Source organism: Crocodylus siamensis, chromosome 4 (genome assembly GCF_052110815.1).
Source record: "Crocodylus siamensis isolate JL-2025a chromosome 4, ASM5211081v1, whole genome shotgun sequence".
NCBI classification, from domain to species: Eukaryota; Metazoa; Chordata; order Crocodylia; family Crocodylidae; genus Crocodylus; species Crocodylus siamensis.
In genome coordinates this window covers 44,449,998-44,477,382 of record NC_143398.1, presented here as the reverse complement: position 1 = coordinate 44,477,382, position 27,385 = coordinate 44,449,998, and the positions used below count along the sequence as shown (strand labels likewise).

The 27,385-nt window shown below is 43.9% G+C and overlaps 1 protein-coding gene across 3 annotated transcripts in view; it reads left to right on the top strand.

Annotated features, from left to right (window-relative positions):
* Nucleotides 1–27,385, top strand: part of CPED1 (cadherin like and PC-esterase domain containing 1) — a 243,408-nt gene that overhangs the window by 48,330 nt on the left and 167,693 nt on the right. For all 3 annotated transcript variants that reach the window (XM_090042204.1, XM_090042203.1, XM_090042205.1), the window contains 2 exons: nucleotides 18,483–18,639; nucleotides 21,116–21,284. In XM_090042204.1, coding sequence (XP_089898330.1) covers nucleotides 18,483–18,639; nucleotides 21,116–21,284 — 326 coding nt within the window. The remainder of the gene's footprint in view (nucleotides 1–18,482; nucleotides 18,640–21,115; nucleotides 21,285–27,385) is intronic.

Genomic DNA, 27,385 nt, shown 5'->3' with positions numbered 1-27,385 from the left:
ACTACAAAGTAAATTGACTCTGTCAGCATGGCCTCACTAGAAATGCTGCTGACACTTGTCAGGGAGTTGGTTATTAAACTTTGGGTAGACCAGGAATCAAAGGTGTATACAAGTGTACCAGTGCAGTCTCCCTAGATCCACCCCTAACTGTATCTAAACTGCCTTCCAGTTAAACCCGCTATCACTCCTGAGGAAATAAGCCCTGGACTCCAGGTGCACTCAGGCTCTTCAGTCAGACAGTGGAGATGGTCAGAGCAGGTCCAAATATGCTACCCAACATAGCTCTCAGGGTTTTCTAAGGCAAAGAACTGGAGAGCAACACTAGGATATGCACCCAAGGCTACACTGAACCATCTCTGCTGATTATTTGCTGGCGTTTTGTGTGGGAGTCTGTGGGTAGAGTTTATTATCTTGGCAGCAGTCCTAGGCTTGGCATGGAGGTATTATAGATGAGGCCATAGTAGCCTTTTAACTAAAGATATTGCATTACTTAACTGGAGCATACTGGGGAAATTGATGCTTCTAGGATACAAAATATAATGTGTTAATATCATGTATTCATGGTGAAATCCTTAGTTCAATGCTGTAAGTTTATCCAGCTTTACAAAAATGTTGTGGCATGGAGAAGGAGTAGGAGTTGGAGCTTGGTTTCTGTCCAGACATAGTTTACTGATAAAAAAGCCTTTGTATATTAAGTTCATCAACCAGAGAAGTTAAAGGTTCTGGGCCTGTTGCCAGAGAATCATAATTTACTATGGTTAAAATTTAGCCCAGTGTTAAGGGGCTTCAAAAAGCCCTATGCGCTGTTTTAAGCACTAGTTAAACCCCATGGAATTGGATTCAGAGCTCAGTTATACCAGGGAATGCCCAACATTATTGCTGCTCTTCTGGATGTACACAATGTAATTGATATCACACTCAGTTCTTTTGCTGAGTTCATGTTTGTGTTTTCAGTGACACAGTGCTTTGTGTGGGTTCTTGCATTGGGATGTGAATTGGAGGCTATCCTGATTACAAACTAGATCTTGGACAGTCAGAATGCACCTGTAAAAGTGTCAAGTATTTTAGGATATGAAAATTAATATTCATTTTGTAATAGTTTGCCTTTGAAACAGTTTGGTCTGTTCCATTTGGTCCACTATGTTGTACTATTTGGAGAAAGGCCAATTAAAACTGTGTTCTTGCTTTGCTACCACAAAACCACAAGCACAGGAAGCACTCGCCGCACAGAGAGCTTTCCCCCTCACCCATGTACTTTTTCATTGGTGTTCATAAATTGTGGTATCGACCACTCTCATACTACATTCAATTTGTGTGGTAAACTGGCCAGTGTTTCGCTTCTCTTACAGGTACCATATTGGTCCCTTTTCCGTGTCGTTTGATTATTAGATGCTGAAGTCCTATTGAAAATGTTAGGCATTGTGGGTGTTCAGGAGTCAGGTCCCTACATCAGTATCTGAGGATGAAATAAACCCGAGGAGGGGTTCATTATTCAAGTGGCATACATTAAGTTTTGTATAAGAAGGTTTTTGCCAAGACTGAAAATAAAACAAAAAACCCGTGAAACATGTTTAATCTGTGAGTTTTTTTACTTTAAACATTGCCATGCAATTCTGGAAACCAAACACAACAGCACTGCACTTGTGCATGAGATTCAGAAACTGAACCCAATCCAATCATTTGGATTTAGTGGTCAAAAGGAGTGAAAGACATGAAATAAACCAACAGCATAAATAGTGACAATAGACTCCCCATCCTAGGGTAGTGTTATAGTTTACTGTTAAACAGTCATAAAGGCATGTAAAACAGGATCATTTACATATTAAGGGGTGTTAACCTGTGCTAAGTACTCTCTAAATGTTTTAAAGTTATGCCAAATCAAACAAGGGTTATCCTTGATCCATTTTACCCTGGCCTTTCCAGGGTATTGTTAGTCCACTCTGGGGAAATAAAATGCTTTGTTTTCATTCCTCCAGCATCCCAGGATGCACCATTCCCAGCCCTTCCCACTCCTTTGTTCCATGGACAGACTTTCAACCCTTCTAAATGCTGTTGCTCAAGGGGGTGGTACTGGCTTCAAGTGAACACCTCCTCCTTCCTCCAAGGGGGTGTTATGGAGGAAGGAGGAGGTTTTCACTTGAAGCCAGTACCATATCACCCTAACCACAAAGACCCCAGAACACCTGACCCAGGTGCAGCTCAGTAGTTTGCTGCTTGCTCTGGCATCCCCAGTCACTTGGCTGGCTGGCTGTTGGTGCAAGGGAAGCAGTTAAAATGTCAATGAAATACTAATGAGCATGGACAATTAGTTTTTAGAGTTAGGCATCCATCCACCTCACCTCACCTCAGGCCAGTGCACCATGGCATGGTTTCCCCTCCTCCATGGTACTGATTTGAACTGAACCACTATAATTTGAAATGGTTCTGTCAGCAACCCCCTTAGCCAACTGATGCTGCGAACCTGCTGGGTCTCAACTCTGCCTGATGTGGCATACGTGCAGTGAGCTCACTGGCTCTCAGCTCTGCCCTGGTGTGAGTGTTAACCCAACTCCTCTGTTATCTTTTTGTTGGACTTGTGCTTAGCAGTGAGAATAATTGATCAATTTGACCATTCCAGTCACAACTTGAAAGCTTTAGTAGGCTATGCAATAGCAAAGACTTATTGCTACTAATAAAAACAATGCTTATGCAGCCTTGGATTCAGGAAGAACAGGTCTGCTGGCCAGGCATCTCTGCTTTCCTGGGCACTCTTGCTGAGTTTTTTTTTTCCTGCTGATTCAGGAAAGATCCAATTTGTTGCTTGCCCCAGGAACAATATGTATACGTGGTTGATTTGATGTGCTAATAACTGACTTCTGATTGGTTTTATTTAAATTTCTTTGTTTCATTGGAATTTTTGGAATTGGATGGAACCAGATGGTAGTGTTCCTGGGAAAGACATCAAGGGATCACCTTAGCTCAGGCTCTTTATTTTTAGGTGTCTGACCCCAGTCTGGTAGTCTTTACTCAGGATCATGTTAATCAATTGAAATTTATATTGTTGAGAGAGTAGAAGGAAAGGTTTCTTATCTTCTTTATGCCTTGCCTTTTGGCCCTTGGTCAGTTATTTACTAACTGTGGCCTGTGGGCCTGACAAGGCTGTTTTGCTCTTTCCATCCTCAAGACTACCTTTGTGTCTATAATCATTTGAACATGTTAGCAAAATGCACTTATTATAACAAAATAGGTATTAATACATTTGGTTACCTTTGTTTTAGGTAACACAACTGTAATGCGAGTATGTAGGATACAAGCCTTTGGCTTGCTGTTCAGTCATATTTCTGCAGCTTTGACTTAGGTTCCCTGAAAATGGCCAGGCCTGACATCCACACTATCCCTGCACTTTGGTTATTCTTTGGATAGCATATGTTTGATTCCAGTTATAGTGCTGTTGAAGCCATTGCTCGTGCTGCATGGCTACACCTCCATGACCAAATCCCAATTCACTGAAACCCATATAAGAATTTGGTCTTTTTTATTTGTTTCACTCCTTTATCTTTACTTTTCCTTACTTCTCCAGCTGGCTACTGTTGGCTGTGGAACAAGGGAAGCCACAACTCTACTCCTAGAGCAGCAATGGGCAAAATGGCAGATCCAGCTGGTGGCTGGACTCCCATTTCCCAGCAGCCTCTGCCTGCATCGCTGTGGCTAGTTTCCATGGAGACCCAAGCAGTGGTGGCACTGTGACAGTGCAGGGCTAGAGTTTCCATGGAGACCAACCCTCGCGTCACTGGCAGGGCATGTGGGGCAGAGGGCAGGGAGCTGTTCTCGGGCTGGGGCTGGGATTTTGCAGTGGTGACAATGTGGTCTGGAGCCAGGACACAGCCATGATTTGCTGCCTGCGTGTCCAGAGTTTGGACAGTGGATTGCAGCTCTGCCTCAGCTCCAGACCATGCTGTCACCACTGCAAGATCTCAGCCCCAGAGCAGCTTCTCACCCAGCTGCGTGACCTGCCAGCACTGCTCGGGCTGGTCTCCATGGAAACCCTGGTCCCTGCGCTGTGACAGTGCCGCCGTTCCTGGGGTCTCAGTGGCAACTGGCTGCAGGAACACAGGCAGGAGCTGCTGGGATATGGTGTCTACCATGGGCCCAATGTGGCCTGCCCCTACCCTAGAAGGAAGCCACAGCATACTGAGCTACATGCCACCCTCCACCCTCCTCTCACAGCCGGTAGGAGGGAGAGAGTCCTGGCTCCTATCTGTGCCTGTGTCCCTGCTCACCAGGCCCTTGAGTGGCTAGTCACAGTTGTGCACGTCTGAGACAGCATTAAGCTTTAACCTTCTGAAACTGTTCTAACTTTATGATGGCATAATATTCCAAAGATTTAAAATGTTTTAAAGGTAATCTATAACAGCACCCCTAGCTAGCTAATTCTTTCTGCCTTGTTGGAACTTCTGATAGAGTTTTCCTCCCAGACCAGACAACAGAACTGGCAATAATCTGGGTTTGGCTGAGTGGCTGGGATTTTAAAATTATCCTAGGAATAGACAGTTTTGGTCAATATCTGTCCAGGCTGTCTCCCTGCAAAAGCACATTTCTCTTTTTAAATCAGTGTTAGGCTCCCATTTTGTCTGTGCCTATGGGGGAACTCTCCCATTATTGATGGTGATGGGCAGTTGTATTGTTATTACTATATTTGCCATTTATTCAGCCCCTCAAGGGTATTAGGTAATTTTCAGAACAAGTCAAACACAATGTTGCTGCTCTGAAGAGCATGAAGTCTAATAAAAGACAAGCTGAGTCAGGGCAAAGGGTGGTAGTCAATAAGGTTGAGATGATGGGGGCAACAGGTTTAGAGCAGACAGATTGCTTATATTTTGCAGACTTTATAATGGTTATTTATTTTTACAAATGATGTATTTTCTTTGTTGTGGTTCCTATACCAAAGCTGTAGTACTGTAACAATAGGTTTGTTAAAAATGGGGCCCACTGGCCTGCCTGCAAGCTGTTGTGCCTTGTTTTGTTACCAGCCACTTTCATAGTAGTTCTTGTTTCTTTGTTTCTCTTTAATGTAAAATAGCATCAGCTAGGCTGAAGACCTATGTTTGAACTTTTTCTTTTGGAAAACATGTTAGAAGTGTTAATAATGACTTCCTTCTGGGAGAGACAGAAGCCCAGGGGTGTGAAGTGGAGTAAAACGGAAAGTGATCAGATTGTGCAGTGGGAGAATAAAGTCAGGGGAGAAAAAGAAGAATGACATGAGTAGATGGTGATATCAGTCCTCCACTCAGAAATTCTTGGGCCTGGGACAAGTTCTTATGTCTAGCTCCTCTATCTGCCTGATGCCAAAACACTCCTTTGGGCTATTGAATTTAGGATTATGTCTTTAGTTTTGTTTCTGTATTTTAAGTAAGGGTAATGTGGATTGATCATGATTTTTAATGCAAAAAACCCCAAACAAACCCCCTGCATTTAGTTAAATCTAAGTTGACCTTGAATTTAAGTCATCCCCTCAATAATTAGATTCTGTATTTGGAAAATGTATAAATGTGTTATAATTTTGCAGGTAAAGAATCTAAATATTGGAGGGTTATCTTAAATTTACCCTCCCCCATGCTGCTATAGCAGGGAAAGTAGTGGCTGGGGAGGTCAGGCCACCCCTTGTCTTCTGTCCCCCCACTTCTTCCCCTTTCAGCCTTCCTGCCTTCTCCCTCCAAGCTCCTCACAACCTCTGCTCCCCCGCCCCTCCCACTGCTCCCTTAGGCTGCTCATGCTCTGTTCCCTTCTGGAGCACAGCACGTGGGAGCACAGCCCCCACCGGCCATGCAGCAGCGTCGACACTGCTGTCGACACTGCTGACTGGCTGGACAGGGACCATGCAGCATTGTTAATGCCGCTGATTGTCTGACTAGGGGACAGAGTTTCTGTGTACTCTGTGCCTGAGAGGGATTTGAGCCTGAGCCAAACTATGCCTGACAGTAAGGGTGGGGGGGGGAAGAGAGGATGGTAGTGGGGAAGAAGCTGCAGAGGGCAAGAGGAGGAGGGGTCAGGAAGCTGCTGTGGGTCTGACTTGGGCTCCAACTTGTTCTCAGGCCAGAGTTAGAGCTGCAGCAGCCACCTGCCTCCCTCCCCACCCCCCTGCTTTGTACATTAATCTAAGATGAGGGGCTGACTGGGGGGAAATCCTTGTCTTAGATTCAAGTAAATATAATCTTAAGCTTTATGTAAAAGATATTTTTGTGACCCAACCTGAGCCATGCTAAAAGGCTTTGAACTCTGGACAGACTTGTTTGTCCCCTCCTTGTGTATGGCACTCGGTAGGATGGAATGAGAGAAGAGGGACAGCTGGGAGGTAGAGTTTGGATAGAGAAGAGGATGGGGCCTGGGGATGGAGAGAGGTGGATTCAGGTTGCTCCTGAATAGTAATACAATGGATTGTAAAGTCCAGTGTGGAAAACCTTGGGCTGAGAAGACTGTGTACCTCTGCTGTTTCTGCTGGTGGTGGCTGACTACAGAGGGTTCTAGTGTGGGAGCTTTTAAATAGTAGTTCTGTTCCAGCTTGCTTCCTGCTTCAGATGCATGTAAATGGTTGGAGGCCTGTGATATCCAGGGATCCGGGTTTTCCATTTCCTATAGAAAAATGGAGAAAAACACAGATTTTCCCTTTCATGGGAGGAAACCACAGATTTCTCATTTTAGTGGAGAAGCCCACAGACTTTGTAGTTTTGAAAAGAGCACTCTTCAGGCTGGTAGAGTTCCTGGGAGGGAGTGGGGGGAGTGTGGTCAGGGAGGGGGCATCATGTGCATGTATATGCACATAGCTGCCAAGCAGCCTGGAGATCAGCTCCTGCAGGTAAGTGGGGGAGGGGAGGGTGGGATTGAGGCTTCCATAGGGATGGAAGGAGGGAGTTGGGTAGGACTTGGACTGGGGTTGGGGCTGCTGCCCGGTGCATGGGGCTTGGGGCCTGGGGCTGCAATGTACAGAAGCAGGGCATTGAATGGGGCCATAGATGGTTCATTAGGAGGCAGGGGGGGCTAGCTCCCTGTCCCTGTGCGCACTCCCAGGGGGCAAGGGGAACCTGTGCCCCCCAGATCTGTGTGCAGGGTGGGCATGGGCTGCCCACTGTGGGCTCAGGCTCCCACCCTGCTGCCCTCTTCTGGGGCCTCCACAGCCCAGCAGATGCAACCCAGTGCTGCAGGAAACAGCAGGGTCATGCAGGAAAACTGGTTGCCACTGTGAGTTCTGCACTGCCTTGGTGAAGTGTCCCCTGCCTGCGCAGCACCAGTGTAGGGCACAACCCTGTGCTACTGCCCCTGCTGCTGCAGTGCACACAGGGGACACATTGCCAGGGCAGCATGGAGCTTGCAGTGGCAAGCAGTTTTCCTGCATGACCCTGCTGTTCCCTACAGCACTGTGTCGCATCCGCTGGGCTGTGGAGGCCCCAGGAGAGGGCAGCAGGGCAGGAGCTCAAGCCCACAGCGGGCAGCCCATGACCACCCCATACACTCCTGTGGGGCATGGGTCCCCCTTTAGTTCCCAGGAGTGTGCACAGGTGCAGAGAAGCTTGCAGCAGGCAGGCAGCATTGGTGTGGGTGAGCCAGGCTCTGCTCCCTGCAGCAGCCACTGCCTTCTGTTGGGGCAGGTGGCTGTGCACCTGGATCCCTGGCCCTGTAGCTCTGGCAGCTGGGGGGCCCTCTGGCAGGGTTCGGGTGGGCAGAGGGTTGTGGGTGGGGGGCAAGGAGCACCAGCAGGGCTGGGAGACTGGGGGGGAGTGAGGGCCATAAGTAGTAGGGTCAGGAGGCTATGGGGGGAGTGAAGGGAACCAGCAGGGTTGGGGGGCTGGGGAGGGGGGGAGTGAGGGGCCTTTCATTTTAACTGTGGATTTGGGGGATTTTATCAGAGAATTTGCCAATTTTTATATTGGGGAAAAAACAGGATCCCTGGTGATATCTCTGGCATGGCTGCTGCATAATCAAGGGAAGGCTTTGATACTTGCCACTTACCTCCATGGTACTGCTGATGCTGAATTCAAGGGGTTCTGAGTCAGATCCCTTTTCAGAAGAATCCAGGAGACCACCCTTGGCCACTGCCTGTTTTCACTTTGAGGGTGTCTGGTGCTGCAAGGTGTTGTCAAAGCTGTATTGGGTTGAGTCAGGAATATATCCTTCATCCCACGGAAAAAGACAGAGAAGGCCTGCAAAGAGGTAGAGCAACCCTGTGGCTCATTCTGTGGATAGATCACAGGAAAGAAGTCATAACTCCCACTCAATGTTATCTTTTTGAGAGCTTTCTCTAGTACAATATTGGGAATGTTGGGAATAATGAGTCAGGCTCCCTGACTTCCCCTTTGCCTAAGCAGCCCCTCTGTAAACACACTGGTTTCACACACTTTCGGCTGGGTTTCAGTCTAGACATCTCTCTTCACTCCGCAACCAGCATCGCTTTCATTCTTTTTATTCAATGCTTTTGCCATATGTATCTTTTGATATTGTTGTGCCTTCTGTGTTAGGGACTGCCAACTGCTCAGTTCTTCTCTGGGCAGTCTGGCAGCGTGTTCCACATTCTCACTCACTCATGTATTGCAGTCACTTAAGACTGGCCAGCTGCCACAGGCCTTCATCTTCCCTTGTCCCTTTGGTTGCTCTGTGCTCAAAATGTCATCTAGTGAAGTAACAAGTTAGTGGGAGCAGGGTGCTGTGCAGTCCCTTATGTTAGCTGATCCTCCCACTTCTCTTGCTGTGGCAGGCAGCTGGTTATCAGTAATTAGCTGCAGGATGGAATCTAATGCTTTTCCTCCCTCTCCCTTTGCCCTGGGATGCGAGTATATGAGGTTGTAAGCAAGGGCGCATTCCTCATCCATTGCCCCTTGGGTCCCAGCTGTGGTTTTGTAGTAGCTGGTGGGTGGTTCACTTGTAGTAATCTGCTGCAAGGCACTGCTTACTGCTGTGACTCACTACCAGCTGCTTCAACTGACCATGTGTTAGGTTTCCTTTAATATTTGGGCCCTGGATCCAAAGATTTATTGCAGAGCTTTCCATTGCAGAATTATAAATGAAACATTCTTTCCACTTTAATAATCTGAAATGCAGTGACAAGACCAGGATTTTTAAAGATAGATTGCTTTATTTTGCCAGTGTGCCTTTACAAATGTCTCCATATAAACACAATTTTGTCACTACTGGCTGTTTTGAAGCTCTGTAGTAACTCAGGATTTCTGAACTCCTTCCAGGTTTTATCATATTTAGATTAGAAACTTTGGGGTGGGGATTCCCTCTTTGTATGCATTTTTACAGTGTCAGCACAAGGGTCCCTGATCTCAGTTGAAGCCATGCTGAAATAATAAATAAATGAGATAAGTTTGAAAACAAAAAGTTAAAAAAGATTAGTGTTTTTAACTACTTCGTCTTTACTCATGTATCATTCTATCTTCTACTCTGTTATTAGTATATCATTGTGCATGTGTCTCTAGTTAACTATGAGCTATAATTTTTATTCTAAGTCACTCTTTCCAGAGTTTTAAAACTTGGTTTTTGGCAGTATGGTACAGAAAGCTACTCTTGGACCAAGCTTTTTGGGGAAATATCAAGAAAACTATCTTTTTTTTTTCACTGTAACCATGAATGTTACAGTAAAAAGAAACAGATTTGCATTTTAAGGTACATTTTCCTTCATCAGTTGCTCAAAATATATCTTGGAAACAACAAGAAATGTGGTAGGTTCTGGCTAGGGACAGAAGTTACACATAAACTGGTTTAAGTGATCAGAAACTGGTTTAAACCTGTAACAGAGCAGAAGTTCAGTGCACATAAACCACTTTCAAAATGATCAAAACTAGCTTAAGATAAATCTGGTTGGATGTAGTATCAGACAATTGATTTAGGTCAAACTGGTTTATGAAACTTCAGTCTGAAATCCCTTCCTGGTTCAACTTAACCCTGGGTTATGCTGCCTGCTCAAGTGGAGCAGGGACTGCTTTGCCCCTCTGCTTCTTGGCCTGCTTCCTGACTGTGTCTGTCAGCCCATAGGGACAGGGGGACAGGGGAAGAGACCCCCAGCCCTCCTGGACAGGAGCACATGTTGTTGGCTTTTCAGATCCTGGAACCCCTGTCCCCTTCCCCTTCTCAGCCGCTGATTGTTTCAGCGGCTGCCACAGGAAGAAGGGAGAAGCAGTCCTCTTCTCCCTTGCTCCCACAGCAGCAGCTGAAGCAGTTAGCAGTGGGGAAGGGAACTCCCCAGGGCTGCCTGGGCTGGGGAATCCAGACTGAAGGGAACCTCCTGAGGGGGAGGCTCCCTCAAGGTGGGCCAGCACCTGGGCAGGGAGCTCCTGAACCCCCTGTGGGGGGACAGCAGAGGACTGGGGACACTAGACTGGTCTGGCAATGGCCAGCAGGCTGGGAAACGTGCTTTAGCACTCCCTGCCTGCTGGCCTAGGTCAGAGCAGACCTCCCCCTACCTTTTCTAGTGGAAAACTGAACATCAGTTCAGTTGGTTATGGGTTCAACCTACACAGCTTAGAGGAAGCTGCCCAGTTTGAAGTGATTCAGCCCCAGGCTTTTTGACTGTCTATACTTAGCCTGAGTCTAAGTTGAGGTACTTTGCTGATAATATTAAGGAAGAAATTTTTTAAAGTTTTGAAATGATGTACTGAATATTTGTGGCTGTCTTTATCACTCTCAAAGTTTGAAAATGTTATTTAGAGTGGATTTCAGTGTGTTTTAGTCCAGGAATTTTAATTTTTTTCAGTCTACATATGGTTAGTTGTGAACTGTTTTGGGTTTTTTTTGCTTGTTTGTTTTTCCCCCTCTACTTAAGTGTAATTAAGAGAGTGACTGCTTAAATTTTCAGTAATGGAAGGTAATTTGGTACAAGGCCCTTTTAAGGGTATTTGAATCACTAAGCAGTTTAGAAGATTTAGGTGGGATATATGATAAACATCATCTGTGTGTTGGGCTAACACAGAGGAAAATATTAAAAATCAGGGGTGGAATCCTGGTCCCAGTAAAGTCAATGAAAGTTTTGCTGTTCACTTGAGTAGGGCCAGGATCTTGCACTAGTTGATGCCTCTTTCATGGTCAGTATAAGGCAGTAGTAACTCTAGGGGTGGCCCCTGAAGTCCCTTTGGCCCTTGCTGTCTTTGGCCCGTCACCCCTTCAGTCTTTCCTGCCATGCCTTGATGTTATGTTTTTATATACGAGGGAGGCTGCCCCAGGGCTTCCCAAGTTGCTCTCTCTAACAAGCACCAGGGGCTTGTGATTCTCACCTTAAAATATTACTCCAGTTCACCCCTATACCATGCCCCATGCCTTCCAGGTGTTGTCATTGCTTGATGTTCACTAGTTTTTACTCAGCCCTATTCTGGGATCTCAACACACTTCAGCTTTTCTAATAGGCTCCTGGACCGCCTCTGGTCATGCACACTAATCCTCTCCTGGGCACTGGACTCTCCTGGTTCTCCCTGCCTTTCGTGTTTCTAGTTCCCGCCAGGCACTGGACTCTTCCACACTCAACCCTTCTAGGCTGACCCCTTAGGTCTTTCTCTGTCTCTCTTTCTGTCTCTTCTCCTCTTACACCCCAGCTCTCAGGTTCATATCAGACCCCTCAGGTCTCTGTCTTTCTCTCTAAAGCTTACCCCCCAAGCTCACAGGTTCAGGCAGAAGCCCTGCTGCAAACCTGGTGTCAGGAACACCACTGCTTGTGGCTCCTGGGCTACACTGTCTGACCAGGACATGGGCTTATAACCCACCGACCCTCTCCTGGTCAGATGATGCCCTCATTGGCTCCCTTCTCCACCTACCAGCTGCTTTGCATGCTGCCCCTCTTCTTAGAGACAGGCACATCCAGTGCTGTGTCGTAATCAGAAACACTGATTCAGTTGGTATGTTTTAAGACATATGGTTTGTTTAATTCAGAACTGTAGATGTTTCCAGTTTCCTTTATACCCTTAGATTCTGCTGTAGAAACCTTGGGGAAATTATGGCTTTTTGCTTCAGAACTGTTGACCTCTTTGCTAGAGAGGTCAAGAGATTCATGGAAGATATTTAAATTGAATAGGCCAGTGGTTCTCAACCTTTTTTGTACTAGGACCCACTTGTAAACATCAGTGGCCAGTCCTGACCCAGTGTCCCTCACTCACGACTCACTGCCCTACTGCCCCCAGGCCCCAATCCCCCAGTGTGTGGGGTAGAGAAGCATGTGGAGCGGAGGGGAGAAGCCTGGAACTGTGCCAGCCTGCAAGGGAAAAACCATGGTTTCCCATGTTTTTCTCATTCTCTTAAAGGATAATCCATTTTTAAAGTTTGTTCAAAACCCTTTCATAAATTTTTGAGACCCACTTTCTGGGTTGTGACGCATGGGTTGAGAAACCCTGGAATAGGCTACTTTTGATTGACATACACAATATGCCCTCAATCCATTTAGTTCTAATTATTCAACTATTACCATGTGGTCTGTGTAACTGGCATGCCTTTTTATTTGAGTAGTCATAATCTACATTGCTATATGAAGTAGATCAGGCTTCTAGACATGAGTAAGCAAAGTGTGTTTTACTTTCGTGGTTTCAGGAGTCTGCTTCAATAGAGAATAAATGAAGGTGGAATAAGTACCTTCTCATGTGGTCCAGTATTTTCATCTATACAAAGTTTTTTGCAGACTTGGACATTCTGGACATTTTGCCCCATCTGTAACTATTAGTTGACAGATAGTTTATAACAATATGACCCACCTCTACCTAGAATCAAAGCAGAATGAAGGCTGCATTGCCCAAGGAGCAGACCAGGGAAGAAATAGATCTTGTCCAGTAGGTTCCACTGATCAGGAAGAAGAAGAATCCAAGTTGTATGTGACGTGAAGTCCCCAAACACACGGAAAATCAACTACACAGGCCAAAATTCTGGCAGAGAAGATTCTAGCATTAGCCCTTGTCATATCTTTCTCCCCCGACTCCCACTAAAATCTCCCAAATCCCAGGCAGATGGAAACTGTGAGTCTAAATGTACTGATTTTATGGTTTTCTGTGTAAATGTGTGTAGGGGGAAAACAATTTACAAGATGAGCCGGGGGAAGCGCAAAATCTTCAGTTCAGTTTTGTATTCTCTTCGTCCGCTTTGTGTTTCATTAAACAACCATGAGCTCCCAAGGTGTCTCAGTGGGTCTTGGAACATTTCTAACAAGCCTGACAGCTGATGGACACTTTAGAAGCAAAACTGCCTTTTTCCTGCAGAGATGGAAGCCTTAATCATTCTTTGCCCTGAGATTCAAATGTCAGCTGTAGAAACTCACGTCATGAACAGTGTAAAAAGTTTAACAAACCAAACCAAAATATTTTTCTCAAAGTCTAAGAATAATAATGAAGGATAAGGGAGAGGACCTGTAACACCTTTGCAGTGTTTCATTTATCTTCTGCAGTTTAAACATTGTTAATTCAGAGTCTGTTGATCATTTACTTGAGTATGTAGGTCACGCTCTCAGTCAATTAACTACAGTTCCATATCGAGAAGAGAGAACTTAAAAATAATATTCTGTTACTGATAGTAAGTAGGGCTGTGTGAAACTTCAGTCGCTGATTCTATTTGGAGGAGATTCAGCCTGATTCGGTGGCTGAAACTCCGAACCTAATCAGGAGACCTATTAATCTCTCTGAATCGGGCTGAATTGCCTCAGAATTGAATGGTGCAGATGGAGCATCCCATAGGAGTGCATGGGGGGAGGGTCCACATGCTCAGCGGTGGACGCGGAAGTGGACCCAAAGTACTTCTGGTCCACTTCCAGACCCACTGCGGAGTGTGTGGGGGACCCCCCCTCCCACCCCTGGCTCAGCGACTGGTGCCTCCTGGGTCTGGGGAGGCACCCAGCGTACCCCTGCAACTGATAGCTGAGCCAGGAGGGGCACCGGGGGTTCCCCCACATGCTTGGTGGCAGACCTGGAAGTGGACTGGAAGTACTTCTAGTCCATTTCTGAGTCTGCCACCAAGTGCATGGGGGACCTTCCCACACTCCCATGGGATGCGCCATCTGCCCCACCATCTCAGCATTCATGAGCCACACCTCGTACCTCGAGGTACATAGAAAAAACATATAAAGCTGTGTCTATGGCTGAATCGCTGATTCTCCAAATCAGAATTGAATCTTCAGATTTGGCTGAATCGAATCAGGACAGTGATCTAAATCAGCGAATGGAATCACTGTCCCCCGAATTGGGCCAAATCCAAATCAAATACTGTCTGCTTCACGCACCCCTAATAGTAAGTAAGCAGGATCATCAGTAATACCGTTTGACGTGAATATTTAATATATCTAACAAACCATATAACCCGTCACACCTATAGCATGTAAACAACGACCTAGCTGTGCTTAGGGAATCTTAGTTAAATCCTGTCAGTTTTAGATTTTGATCAGCTTTTTATCAGCTTTGCTGTTGTTCATAATAACTGTTAAATTACCAGTTGTATAAAGTATTGAGCCTCAATATAGGCCCGGCAATGCTGAGCGATTAGGAATAGCTAAACACTGGGGATAGAAGAGCATAATTGAAAAGCATCAGTAATATTTGAATGGTCACCATTAGAAGTTGTTATAATGGTGATTACCTTACCCACTTGGCTCCTGCTATTTTAATGGATATTGTATTTCATGAGCCAGTTCATCTTAATGACCACAGATGTAGATTTGCTTTGGTAGATCCTCGGTTCTCTGTGTCCCAGGCCTGTCACTGCTCTGGCTAGTTGTGTGACTTCATTAGGGAGACGAGAACTGTAGTACTTAGGCTTGTGAAGTATTAGCTGGGTTGGGTGCATTCAACTTTTTGTGGCAGCTCCCTGGAGATCTGTCTTCTCCTTTTGTTTACTCATTTACTGTCTTTCCAAACACAGCGTTTCAAAGCTGCCAACCACTGATACCTGCTTCCAACTGAGAGTTAAAGAAAGGACTACAGTTTTGACTTTCTCCCCTTACTGCATTTCCTAGAACTAGACTGTTACACGTCAGCTGGGCTGGGTGGAGTGCGGGACTTCTCCTTTGAAAAGAGAATTCTACTCTTCTTAACCTGCATTTCTTTAGTTTGTCCATTGGTTTCCAGGTCTGAAAGGTCCAGACTCCTGGGGGATATTTGCCCTAGAAGTAATTGGCATCAGGATTTTGGTTCTGTAAGAGAGAGAAGTGATTCAGACACCAGACTGGGACTTCTAGGCCTGTCTTTGATACTGACCCAGACACATTAATTAACCTGCCTCCCTGAGGTTCTCTTCTGTAAAATACTAATATTTTAAAGTATTTTAATATTATCATAATATATTATCATTATTATAAATGATAATAACTACTTATTTTGTAAGAACTGGTTAAATAGTTATGGTTCATAAAGTGTTTTGAAGACTGAAAGAAGGTCATGTATTAACAAGCAGTTTCTTCCCTGTAACTAATTTTCATTGATAACAGTGCTGATTTACACTGAACACGTTCAAGAGTAAATTGGATGCTTATCTTGCTGGGATCCTATGACCCCAGCTGACTTCCTGCCCTTTGGGCAGGGGGCTGGACTCGATCTCCCGAGGTCCCTTCCAGCCCTAATGTCTATGAAGTCTAACTCTGGAAAACATCATTTTTGTCTTCTAGTTGAAGAACAAATCAAAGGGTTTCTCTGCAGTATACTAAAAGAGGACTTCATCTGTTGTTATCACTATTATGCTGTCATAATAGTGGTTACATTATTATGGTAGCACTAGATACCAACTCCTTTTCAAGGTGCTGTACGAAGTAAGGAATAGTGCTTGTCTTGAAAAAAATATAATTTATAAATTGTGTCCAATTTTTATTTACATAAGGTTCTAATAATTAAGGGCAATGGATTTTAACTTCCTTTGCTTCAAAAAGCACCAAGATGTCTTTTTTACATTGGGGTCATTTTGTCATTATAACAATGTTATGGGGCTTTGCAGTGAGTTTAAATGTCCAGTTTCAGGGTGGTTCTAATTTTCAAACGGTCCCAATTCATTTCTGCTAAACACTGCTCCAATAAAATGATTCACTGCATAGTGCAAAAATAATCAAGGTAGATAAGATAACTTCTCTATTTTCTTTTTTTTTTTCAAAACAACTAAAATTCTTGTTTTTAAGGGGTAAGTTTAGCCACAAAATTCATCCCATGTTCTCTTCAAACTCAGCACTATGAGCCCATACCGTGCATCAGTTGGGTTAGTTGCTGTAGCAACAGAATTAAAACCATATTTTAGAAGAGAGAAATGCTAACCTCTCTCTCAGGGAATGTGTAAACAAGGGGAACTGCCCTTCCTTCTATCCTTCCTCATTCACATTGAAATATTGACTTAATTAGAATCAGGGAAATTATGTTTTAAGATCCTCTTTCAATTTGAGTACTGTGTGTAACTTCTATGAATCCTTCTTAACTAAAGCAATTGCTTTGTGTTGCTGAACAATAGCATAACGAAGAGGAGGGATTAAAAAAAGAAGTGCCTGTACTTCCCTGCCCATGCGCTGCTTTTCCCAGGGGTACTCATCACATTATGCCTCTGTCACTGAATATTTATATTATTACATGTTAATGCTTTTAATAGTTTCTTTCCAACAGAATTTTGACATGAAAATATTTCCAGATATTCAGTTGGGCCTTGATCCTGCACAATAGAATTAATGGGAATTTTGCCCCTTGCCTCAATGGAAGCAGGATAAGTTATAAGCAGGGATCCTGGTTTTCCATTTCCCGTGGAAAACCAGAGAAAAGGGTGGATTTTCCTGTTTACTGAAGGAAAACACAGATTTCTCATTTTAACGGAGTAACCCATGGATTTTGCAATTTTGCAAAGAGTTCTCCGCAGACTGGCAGTGTTACAGCCTGCAAATGGCTGGGGGGAGGAGGAGAAGGGAGGTCAGGCAGGGGGTGCCATGTGCATGTCTATGCACATGGCCACCCAGAAGCCTGAAGAGCAGCTCCCACAGCTAAGTGGAGGGTGGGGATTGAGGCCCCCATAGGGAGGGAGGGAGTTGGGCAGGGCTGGGGCTGCTACCCAGCTGCGGGGTGTGTGGGGCTTGGGGCTCAGGGCTGGCATGCACAGCCTCAGGCCCCTGGTGGGGAATGGAATAGGGCCGTGAGCAGGTCATCTTGCCCTGCTGTCCTCACCCAGGGCCTCTGCAGCCCAGTGGGCGCAACCCAGTGAAGCCTGCCTGCCTCTCCCATGGGCAGGGAGCAAGCTGCCAGCAAGCCCCGAGTTGCGGGGTCCCTGGACATTCCCTCTATGGTGGCAGTGTCCCCTGGGGCCACCTGGGCATAAGGTGGATAATACCCCAGCTCCTACGCAGCACCCAGTCTGATCCAACTGTTCCCTAAGCCCAAGATGGGCCTGCGCCCACTTGCTAGCTGCCCGCCCAGGGGAGACACCCCCACAGAAGTGATTAAACTGCAGAAATGGCCAATTTTCATCATGTGTACAAGCCCCCCCTGAAACTTGTATTTTTGGTGAATAAAGAGGTGAAGTAAAAAACCCAACTTAATTTTAGATCCCCATTGAGCTTGCAGGAATATAAACTGAACTCATGTGATAAGGAGTCACTAAATGGAATATCACAATGCCATTTATGGGGAGATGAGCTGTACTTTTACTGAAGGGCTGATAATATCTCACTATAAACACAACGTCAGTATTACTTTTAATTTGATCTACTGAAATGGAATGAATTGGCATTACAGGGAAAGCTATACAAATAACTAAATAAGTTTAGCACAGCGTGGTCTGACACTAAAATGTTGAGTAATGAAGTTTGGGAATAATATGAACAGCTTGACTCTTCCCTGACTATTACTTAAGTGTTTAAAGTGGCTAAAATGAAGTATGTTGGAAGTAATGAAAGCCACACAGGATAAAATAAAGTAATAACGTAAGGGCTATGTAGCTTTTTATCAGCAAAGTAAAAATAGAAAATAGTGCCCACTAGTAGCTATCATATCACAGTATTTTGAAGACGATAACAATGACTGATTTCTGGTATTGTAGTTCTGCTCCCAATGAATTAAATGTAAAAACTCAAATGGCATACATTTCAGTACTTATAAAAGCAAGCCTTAATCTTTGCAACAAGAAACAACAATTTTTTGTGTTCTATATCTTTTTGAGGGGGGAGAGTCCTACAGTTTTAATTCAGACAAAATCCCCATCAGCTATGAGACTGGGATCTCTTGCATATGTGTTCTATATTTAGAGTGGCGTGTATGTAGGGGTTTACTTTAGAATCCAGAGTCCTGTGTTAGTACAGTAACTGGGAATGAACGGGAAAAAATACAGCTTCAAAGCTGAAACAGGCTTTGATCCTACTATTTGGTTCAACTTCAGCTAAAGAGCTGAAAAGTTTATTCTTTTTTTCCATGTCATTTGATAACTGTAGCTCCTGCCTGCCTCTTTATTGAATGTATTTTATTTTACCGACAGGATGCATAATCTTTTTTTAAACCATTACATTGACTATATATATTTTTATTTTGTTGAAACGTTTTCAGAACTGCATGTTCCAGTAGCTTTCCTGGAATGCCCAAATCATCATGCATTTTCAGAATCTAAGCAAGCAAGTGACCTTTCTCAGTTTGGGAGAAGGGAAGAAAGGACAAATTTTGCCCATCTGTGGCGCTGGTGGAACCAAACCAATAATGCACAGCCGTAAGTTAATACTTTTGTATCACAGTATTATTTATATTTGTACGTTTCATGATACATTCTTACAACAGGCAGTGAAGTAAGTCATGGAAAAAAATTCAGAAATCCAGCACTGTTCCACCAAGAAATGTACTTACATGTTGATCATCACTGTAGTACCAGAGCTTGTATGTGCTATTTAGGGTTTGTTTGTTTGTTTTAATCTCCCTTAACAAATACGTAGGTAAACTGAACCACACATAGGTTGTGTATTGAAGCCAGTAGGTGCCAAACATTTTGACAGAAATACCAAAAATAAGCCCAACCTCCTCCCTGAGTGCTATGCCAATCCCCTTCTCCTGCCTGATCTGCTATCCTGCCCTATCTGCTGCCCTGCTGCACATGCCACACACAAGGGCTGCTAGTGCCACTTGTGGCATGTGCGCCACAGCTTGGCCTCCCTGATCTAAGTTATCTATAATTTTTAAAGCCATCTTCACCTTTTCCTTATTATGAGGTGCATATGTATTTAATTGAATTACTATGAAGATGCATAGTGCTTAATAGATGGAATAATAAATAGGTGACTCTGGCCAAATGTAACTATAATATAGCTTTTTAAATAATATTTTTATGAGTTTTTTATTGCTTCCCACTCCAATTTTGCAGCTAATTCTTTGCAAACTGTTGTAGTAATAGATAAATACCTGAACAGTTATATTACTTCTCAGTCAAAACCTGCCCAAATATTTTTATTATTAACTGATTTATGGAGGGTCATTTATTGCAGTCTGTAGCAAGTGCCTGTCCCAGTGGTAGCTGCTCAGCCCTTGCCAACCAGGCTCCCCTGAGGGGACCTCTCCCTTTTACTTTTCTGCCACACCTTGATGTTATTAATTTTTGATAAAAGGGAGGCTGCCCCAGGGCTTGCCAAGCCTGATCCTACTTTTAGGACCACAGTTATTCATGGTCATTGCCTTAAAGGCTAGTTCTGTGAGCTCCATTCTCCTCAATACATACTTCCATGCCTCACAGGTGATCTACAGACATACACCCCTCATGGGCTATGGGTTTCTTGCCCCTCCTAGACTCAAGACCTCTGGCTCTCTAGCCCTTCTGACACACTGCCCTCTCTCTGGGCTCTGGCTCTTTGGCCCCACACTCTGCCCTCTTGCAAGCCCTGGGGACTGGAGCTTTCCTCAGTGTACCCTAGTCTCCCCTGGGCACAGGACCCTCCTGGTGCCCTCCACCCTTCCTGCTGCCCCCCCCAGGTACTGGACCTTTTCCCAAGTACCTAGTCCTTCCTGGGCTCAAGCTCTCTCTGTGGGCCTCAGGCCCCTCTCTTCCTCTGGCTCTTCTCTCTCACTCTTGCTGGGCCAGTTGAGACTTCCATACCTCCCTTTCAGTCCCTTCCTCAACCACCAGATTTCATCAGCAGCCCTCTCGGACCATTACTTCCATCCTCAGACTTATCTGTTCCAAGACCTGTTTTGCCCTTCTCCAGCACCAGACCCTTGGCCCATGTTCCCAGGCCTATCTGTTCTAAAGCCTGCTTTACCCCTCTTGGGTGCTGCTCTGCGTGCTAGCTGACCTTGGGCACCTTGGCTTTCCACTCTCTGCTGCCCTCCTCTAGGCTATGGGCTGTTCCACTCCTGTTCATAGGCCTATCTGTTCAAGACCTGGCCTGCTCAGCGAGTATCTTGGGAGCCCTGGTACCAGGAGCTCCTCTCTGTGGTACTCAGGGGTAGACACCTGACCAGCTTGGGCCCCGAGTTTTATGTGCCTCAGGCCCAGCCCCCTTCTGGGCAGCTGACTCCCTAATCAGCCTCTGCTTCACCTGCGAGCTGCTTCTCCCTCAGCCCTTTGCTTAGTGACAGATGCACCAAGTGCCCTGTCACACCATCCCTGTAATATTTTCCGGAGGTCCTGGTCAGAACTTTTCTTTAGGGGTTCAGTGCCATAACTGCGTGAGCAGAAGTAAGAAGTGTCAATTGTTTTCAGCCTCCAATTTAAGTAAAGTAGTTTCTAATGATAGTACAGTTTTTGTTACCAGACTTAAAGCATCATCACCAAGCAGGGTTACCATGGTTTGGATGTCTTAACTTTGTTTCCATTACTTAAGATGTTTTCATTTTATTAAAGTTTTCACCTTTACTCTGAATTTCCCGGGTTAGTAATGCTTGTTTTTGGAGTGATTACAAACATCCCTGTAATATTTTTACCCTTAAGTTCCTGAAATTTATACTTAGCAATAACTGCATCTTAACCAAATATTTTTAATTTTTTGGTTTGGAAACTAAGTTCAAAAAATATTTTAAAGCAATAAAAGCAGATTTAATGAAAAGTTTGTTTTAGCCAACTTAAACAATATGCCAGAATGATATTAACTGGAAAATAGGGCAATATTTTCTTTAATGTTAGTTTTCTTGTAGCTCCTTTTTCTTTCAGTAGAGAAGCAGCAGCACTTTTCTTATAATAGATATTGTTCTCACTTTTTTAGGCATCAGATACCAACTCAACTTGACCACAAGAATGACTTTAAAGCTCAAGACCTTTCTGTCATCATCAAAGCATACGTGCTAGTGACATCCTTAACACCATTACGGGCATTTATTCATTCAAATGCTTCTGTCTGGAATTCCTTCAAAAGGAAATACTTTTTTGTCAAGGTAAAACTCTTCTTTTATTGGTAAACCTAGGCACCATATCATATAATCCTCTTTATGTGATGGGGCATCTGGCTCAGTGACCTGAGAGGTCACTTTATATGTCCCCAAAGCCAAATACGTTGCTTGCTTTTTTTCCCTCCTTTGTTAGTTGTTCTTATTGGACACTATTGCTGCTCATTGTTGTTCTTATTGGATACAGTTAAAAAAAGAGCAGTTCACATAGGAAGTGAAATAACTATTATGCACAGTGTAGTTATCACATGGAAACAGTTTTTCTGGATTACTCATTTCAGTTCCAGTTTTTAGTACTGTGGTATGAGAGTATGTTCAACGGTGTTCTTATGCTGTAACGCACAGCTGTATGAGTACTGTAATGCTGGAGGTTTTTCTGGGTTGGTGTTGATCCCATGATTAAAGAAAAGTGCCATGGTGCTTCCATATTTTGTTTAGATACTGTGGAGCTGCATTTCCTGGGAGAGGTCATCAGAGGCCTTGAAACTCAGGTAAATGATCTCTAAGCTGAAGTATAGGGGCACCTGTACACACCACAGGCTTTAAACCTTATTAAATTTAAATAGGTTTATAAAAATTTAACTTGTTTATTTTGGAGCGTTGCATCTGCATTTACATGCACTAGGTTTTCAAATAAATTAAGCCTTGGAACATCTCATCTGTGTTTACACACACTAGGTTTTCAAATGAATTAAGACGGGTCCCTGGCTATCGCCACAGGAGAGTGGGATGGTCCAGTGCTACCCCCCGGCCCAGGGCCCCCCACCCAGCCCGTGCCCGTGCCCTGCTATGCAGCTGTGGAAGCAGGGAGTCAGCAAACAAGAAAAAAACAGAAAAAGCCACGCAAGAAAAATAAAAGGGGAAGCAATTCATGAGTGAAAGCAATTTGAAGGGGTGAACTACAAAAAAGTAACAGTGCCATCTGCTGGACAAAGGGCTCATTACACTTTTTTGAGTGCCTTTGTGGTTGCCTGCAATAAATCCATGGATGCTACGTTATAATTCCCAGCGAGCCAAAGTAAACTACGTCCCAGGAATTTTAGTTTAATGCACAGGAAAGACTTTTTTAAAGCATTGGGAAATCCTGCTCATACACAGACATGCAGTTGCAGTGCATGAAAGGGCAAAAATCATGTACATGAGCCCTAGGTCTTCTGAGAGCCATCCTAATGATTCTAGGTTTTACGAGGACAGATGCTTTAGAAATGTCTAAATGTTCAGATTTTGTTACTTCAAGGTAGCTAGACGTGACACAATTGAATCCTTGCTCCTCCCCCCGATCAATTTGGGCCAGTAGGCACATGCTTACTCATGGGTACCTCTCTCCTGTTTTGTTCTGCTTAATGAGCAGCAATGGTGTCTAATAATAACTAACAAAACAGCATAAAAATGCAAGCAGCAACACAGCTGATACTCATGAAGTAACACAGCTGATACTCATGAAGGGACTGAAAATCTAGTGCTATGTGTCACAGGGGGAAGACTCTAGAGTGGCAGGCTATTTTCTTCAGATCTTCTCTGGAATAGCAAAATTCCCACATGTCCATTTGTGGGTCAGGGAACATTTCATGTTGTATGCCCAAAGGAAGATAAAAGTAGCCTGGCTGAGTCTCTTGGGCAGGGGGCAGGACTTGGGTCTGAATTCACATGTGTGCCAATACCACTATAAAATGTGAATCCTGGGCTGATAATGCTAAGAACTTGAATGATCTTGGAGCCTATGAAGGGTTGTGTGTGCATGTGCACTCATGTGCATTGTTTTTGTTTAACTTTATGGTTTACATGTATGGGAACCAGCTAACAGAATTTTGTCACTTCAAAACTTTTGTATCCACTAGGCTTAGTTTCATTTTATGCTTATTAAAAATATTACAGGCATCCAGTATTATCACTATAATTTCTTAAGTAGCTGCTAGTTTTGAGGATAATAATCATTAGTAATTGTGGCACAGCACTCTAGAAAATAATCACCGCTGAGAGAAGTCTGTGAGAGAGGGCGCCAGCCACCACTTACGGAACATTCTGGCAGCAGAAGCAGCAATAAAAGTGATAGATAGAAATAGCAGCACAACATACAGTCGCTCCAATCTGGTTACTGCGCCTGTGGTACTATATCTTCCGCACTTTGAGACAGAGTTGTCAGAATAGCAAGAATTATACAAAAACCAGAAAAGCACTTCTATAGTGATGTTGATTTAAATTCAGATTAACAAAATGATGGAAAACAGGATGTATAAGGCTGCCTCTAAGTATAAACAATGTACTGTATGTAGAGCTTGAGAGCAAGATATAATCAGTACAAGTAAAATGGGCATTTGGATATGTCTATATTAATCTTTCTAGGGGTGCACACAGCCCTTTCCAGAGTATGTGAACATGTGTATAAAACATACAGGTACTATGGGAAGTCGGTAGATGTGATCAGCCAGTATTTATGGAAAATAAATAAGTGAACTTAGGCTGAATTCCACGAGCCATCGTACCATGTAGAAGACCTTGAAACAGACAGTTCATTTGGGAAAAATATATTGGGAAATTACAGATTTAATTGAAAGACACTGTTCTTCCTGTCCATAAATTGGCGATTCTCTTTTGCAGTGATCTTCATGCATATTGCAAATACATTTCATGGAGTATTCAGCCAGTGCTAGTTGCAGGGAGCCAGAGTGAAGGCAGTAAAGCTATGTCAGTTTACACCATCTGAGGAATTTTGGTCCAAAACATTTCTATTAACTTCAGCTATGCATTTTTTTAGATTAAGATTTCTATGAATTATCTCTGATGTGAATGAAGAAAAAACTGCTTGTTTCATACTCTACCTACTCTAACTACTCTAACCTGTCAATAGCTGATAATGGTAGAATGGATCTTCAGAAGTCTGTCTGTCATAATTCCCGTGATATCAAGAGGCATAATGACACAGCTGGGCACCCAGGGCAGCTGCCACCCACAGGACAACTTCTAGTTGCTGCTGCACCATGCAATAGCATTAGCAATTGCTTTTGTGCCTTCCCCCTCCTCCCTGCCAAGTCAGCAGCAAGGGGGCTTGCTCCAGTCACTGCCTCCCCCTCCCACCCCACCAGTTATGCCACTGTTAATATTAGGAACTGAGCATGCGGACAACAGGAGACTCTGGCCTGGAGAAAAATTGCTGGCATTGTTATTTGAAATGGATTTCTCCCCTAGAAGAGATGAGTATACTCACTTATTTAAAACTTAATGTAGATATGAGGGCATTAGTTTTTTGCATTGTATTACTGCCTTTTGAATAATGTTGCAAAGTACAGCATACCTACTCAAGTAGAAATAAAGATTCACCGGTTAGCAAGTCTGGAACTACTTTTAGTTCATTACTGGAATGGACTTGCCCGAGCAGTAGAGTTAATATACTACAAATTGCCTATTACTGTTTACAGTAACATCTGACCTTATGTGCACAACATTTTTTTACTACATGTGATACATAATATGTTTTTGAGTGCTGAAAAATCCCTGACATTTGTTAAATACACAGTGGATCAGAAGAGATATCTACAGACTTAAAATGTAGAGAGTGAAGCACTATTGCACAGCTTCTGCAAGATTTCTTAACAAAAAAATAACTATTGAAAATTATTCTTGCAAATCACATTTACTTAATCTGATGATAGGGACTGGGGTTTAGAATGATTCTCTAAACCATCCGTGCTAAAAAAGAAGAAAAAAATTAGAAAGCTACCACAATGATAATTACATGTTATATGTATTAAGGACAGTCGGTCCCCAGTCAGTGTGTATAATAATATTTCCCATTATGCATACATATTGAGCAGAAAATTAACCCCTATATGGTTTTTCTGTTTGGTATGAGTGCTGGCATGTGAACCATTTCTCACTAGCAAATTACTTTTTAGATTGGTAGGCCATGTAGCCTGCATCCTTTCCTTTCTTCCCCTCATCAGCTCCTCGCCCCTCCCCCCCACCATCCAAACCTTCAAAGGGAAACAGATTCCTATTCCTATCAAGTGCTGCTTTATGCTATCTCGTATAGTACTTAACGAATATGTACATTAGCACTTTTGTGCTCTAGAGAAGTACCCCCCCTTACTGCTATTTAAGACCCTGATTGTGTCTGCTAGGTAACCAGAGTTACAGGATTTTGAATTCTGGCATCACTTAAGAATTGTATTGCGTTAATAAAGACTTTTTAAAAAAGATTCTATTCATAGAATTCAAAGAATTAGATTAACTTATATCAGTGTTGGGTGCAACAGGGCTTCCTGGGGGTAATTAGTGATTCTTATTATATTTTTTGTGCTGCAGATGCTTCTATTAAAGATACTGTTCACAGGTGAATTTCAGATCATGAAGTGGGCTATATTATTGAAGTTAAGTCCTGTAGCATAATAAGGGCATGATATAAACTAATATGATCTCCCATGGAAACTCACGTCTTGTACATTGGAAGATTTTTACAAAATATTTTTTAAAGTTAAGATGGGTGCAAAACCCAGAAACAGAGTGCTGCTGGAAAATACACATTTTAATCTGATTTTGGTTTGTTAATGTTGTGACAATCAGATTGCTGTACTGCCCTCAAGTGGTGTCTTCTGATATTGCCTCAATGATATTTAATGTAAAACAGAATACCTGTCAGCAAAAGTTTAACGCAATAGAAATGTTCAGGATCTTTTCCTTTTCTTTTATATTAATTTATCATCATTTTAGCCTACAAGCAGCAAGGGGGAAGAGGACTCAGCCAGCTTTTATGTTAATGTTTTTCCAGCAGGATGAAATAAAAATCATTCTTTGTGTTGTAGGGGTAGGTCCACTTCAGTACTCTCTGTCCAAAGCATCCATTCTCCATTCTGGTATTGTCAGATATGGGAGACTGGTCTAAATGGACCATTGGTTTGACCCAGTTTGGCACTTTTATGTTCACTTGCGTACCTAATACATGGAATAGGATTTGGCCTTCTGACTTGAGCATCCTGACACATTCCATTGTGCTCTCTTTCTCTCTTTAAGGTTCCAAGAGTTATATACATTTAATTTCATAGATTTCATGAACATTAGGGCTGGAAGGGACCTCGGAAGATCGTCAAGTCCAGCCCCCCACCCAAAGGGCAGGAAGTCAGCTGGGGTCATAGGATCCCAGCAAGATAAGCATCCAATTTGCTCTTGAAGGTGTTCAATGTAGGTGCTTGAACCACCTCCGCTGGCAGGCTGTTCCAGACCTTGGGGGCTCGGACAGTAAAGAAATTCTTCCTTATGTCCAGCTTGAAACAGTCTTGTATTATGACTGTTTGACCTCGTCATCCCTTGGGGCACTCTGGTGAACAAATGTTCTCCCAAGTACTGGTGGTCACCCCTGATAAACTTATAGGTGGCCATCAGATCACCCCGAGCCTGCGCTTTTCCAGGCTAAAGAGTCGCATGGCTCTCAGCCTGTCATCATAAGGTCTGTTTTCCTGACCTCTGATCATGCACGTGGCTCTCCTCTGGACACTCTCAAGCTTCTCCACATCCTTTTTGAATTGTGGAGCCCAAAACTGGACACAGTACTCCAGCTGTGGCCTCACCAAGGCTGAGTACAAGGGGAGAATGACGTCTCGGGATTTGCTTGAGAAGCATGTATGGATGCAAGCCAGCATTTTCGTCGCTTTACTAGCGGCAGCATCGCATTGCAGGCTCATGTTCATCTTGTGGTTAATGATGACCCCCAAGTCTCTTTCTTCCATAGTGCTAGCCAGCGTAGCACTGCTGAGCCTATAAGGATGCTGTAGGTTTTTCCTCCCAAGGTGGAGAAACTTGCATTTTTCAGCATTAAACACCATCAGGTTTTCGTCCGCCCATTTGCTGAGCCTGTCCAGGTCAGCCTGGATCACCCTCCTGTCTTCAGGTGTGGATGCTTTGCCCCAAAGTTTGGTGTCAATGGCGAACTTGGCCAGTCTGCTTCTGACTCCAATGTCCACATCATTAATGAAGACGTTGAACAATATGGGTCCAAGGACAGGGCCTTGGGGGACCCCACTGGTCACAGGGCACCACGACGATTGGCTTCCATCAATTGCCACCCTCTGGGTCCGATAACACAGCCAGTTCTCCAG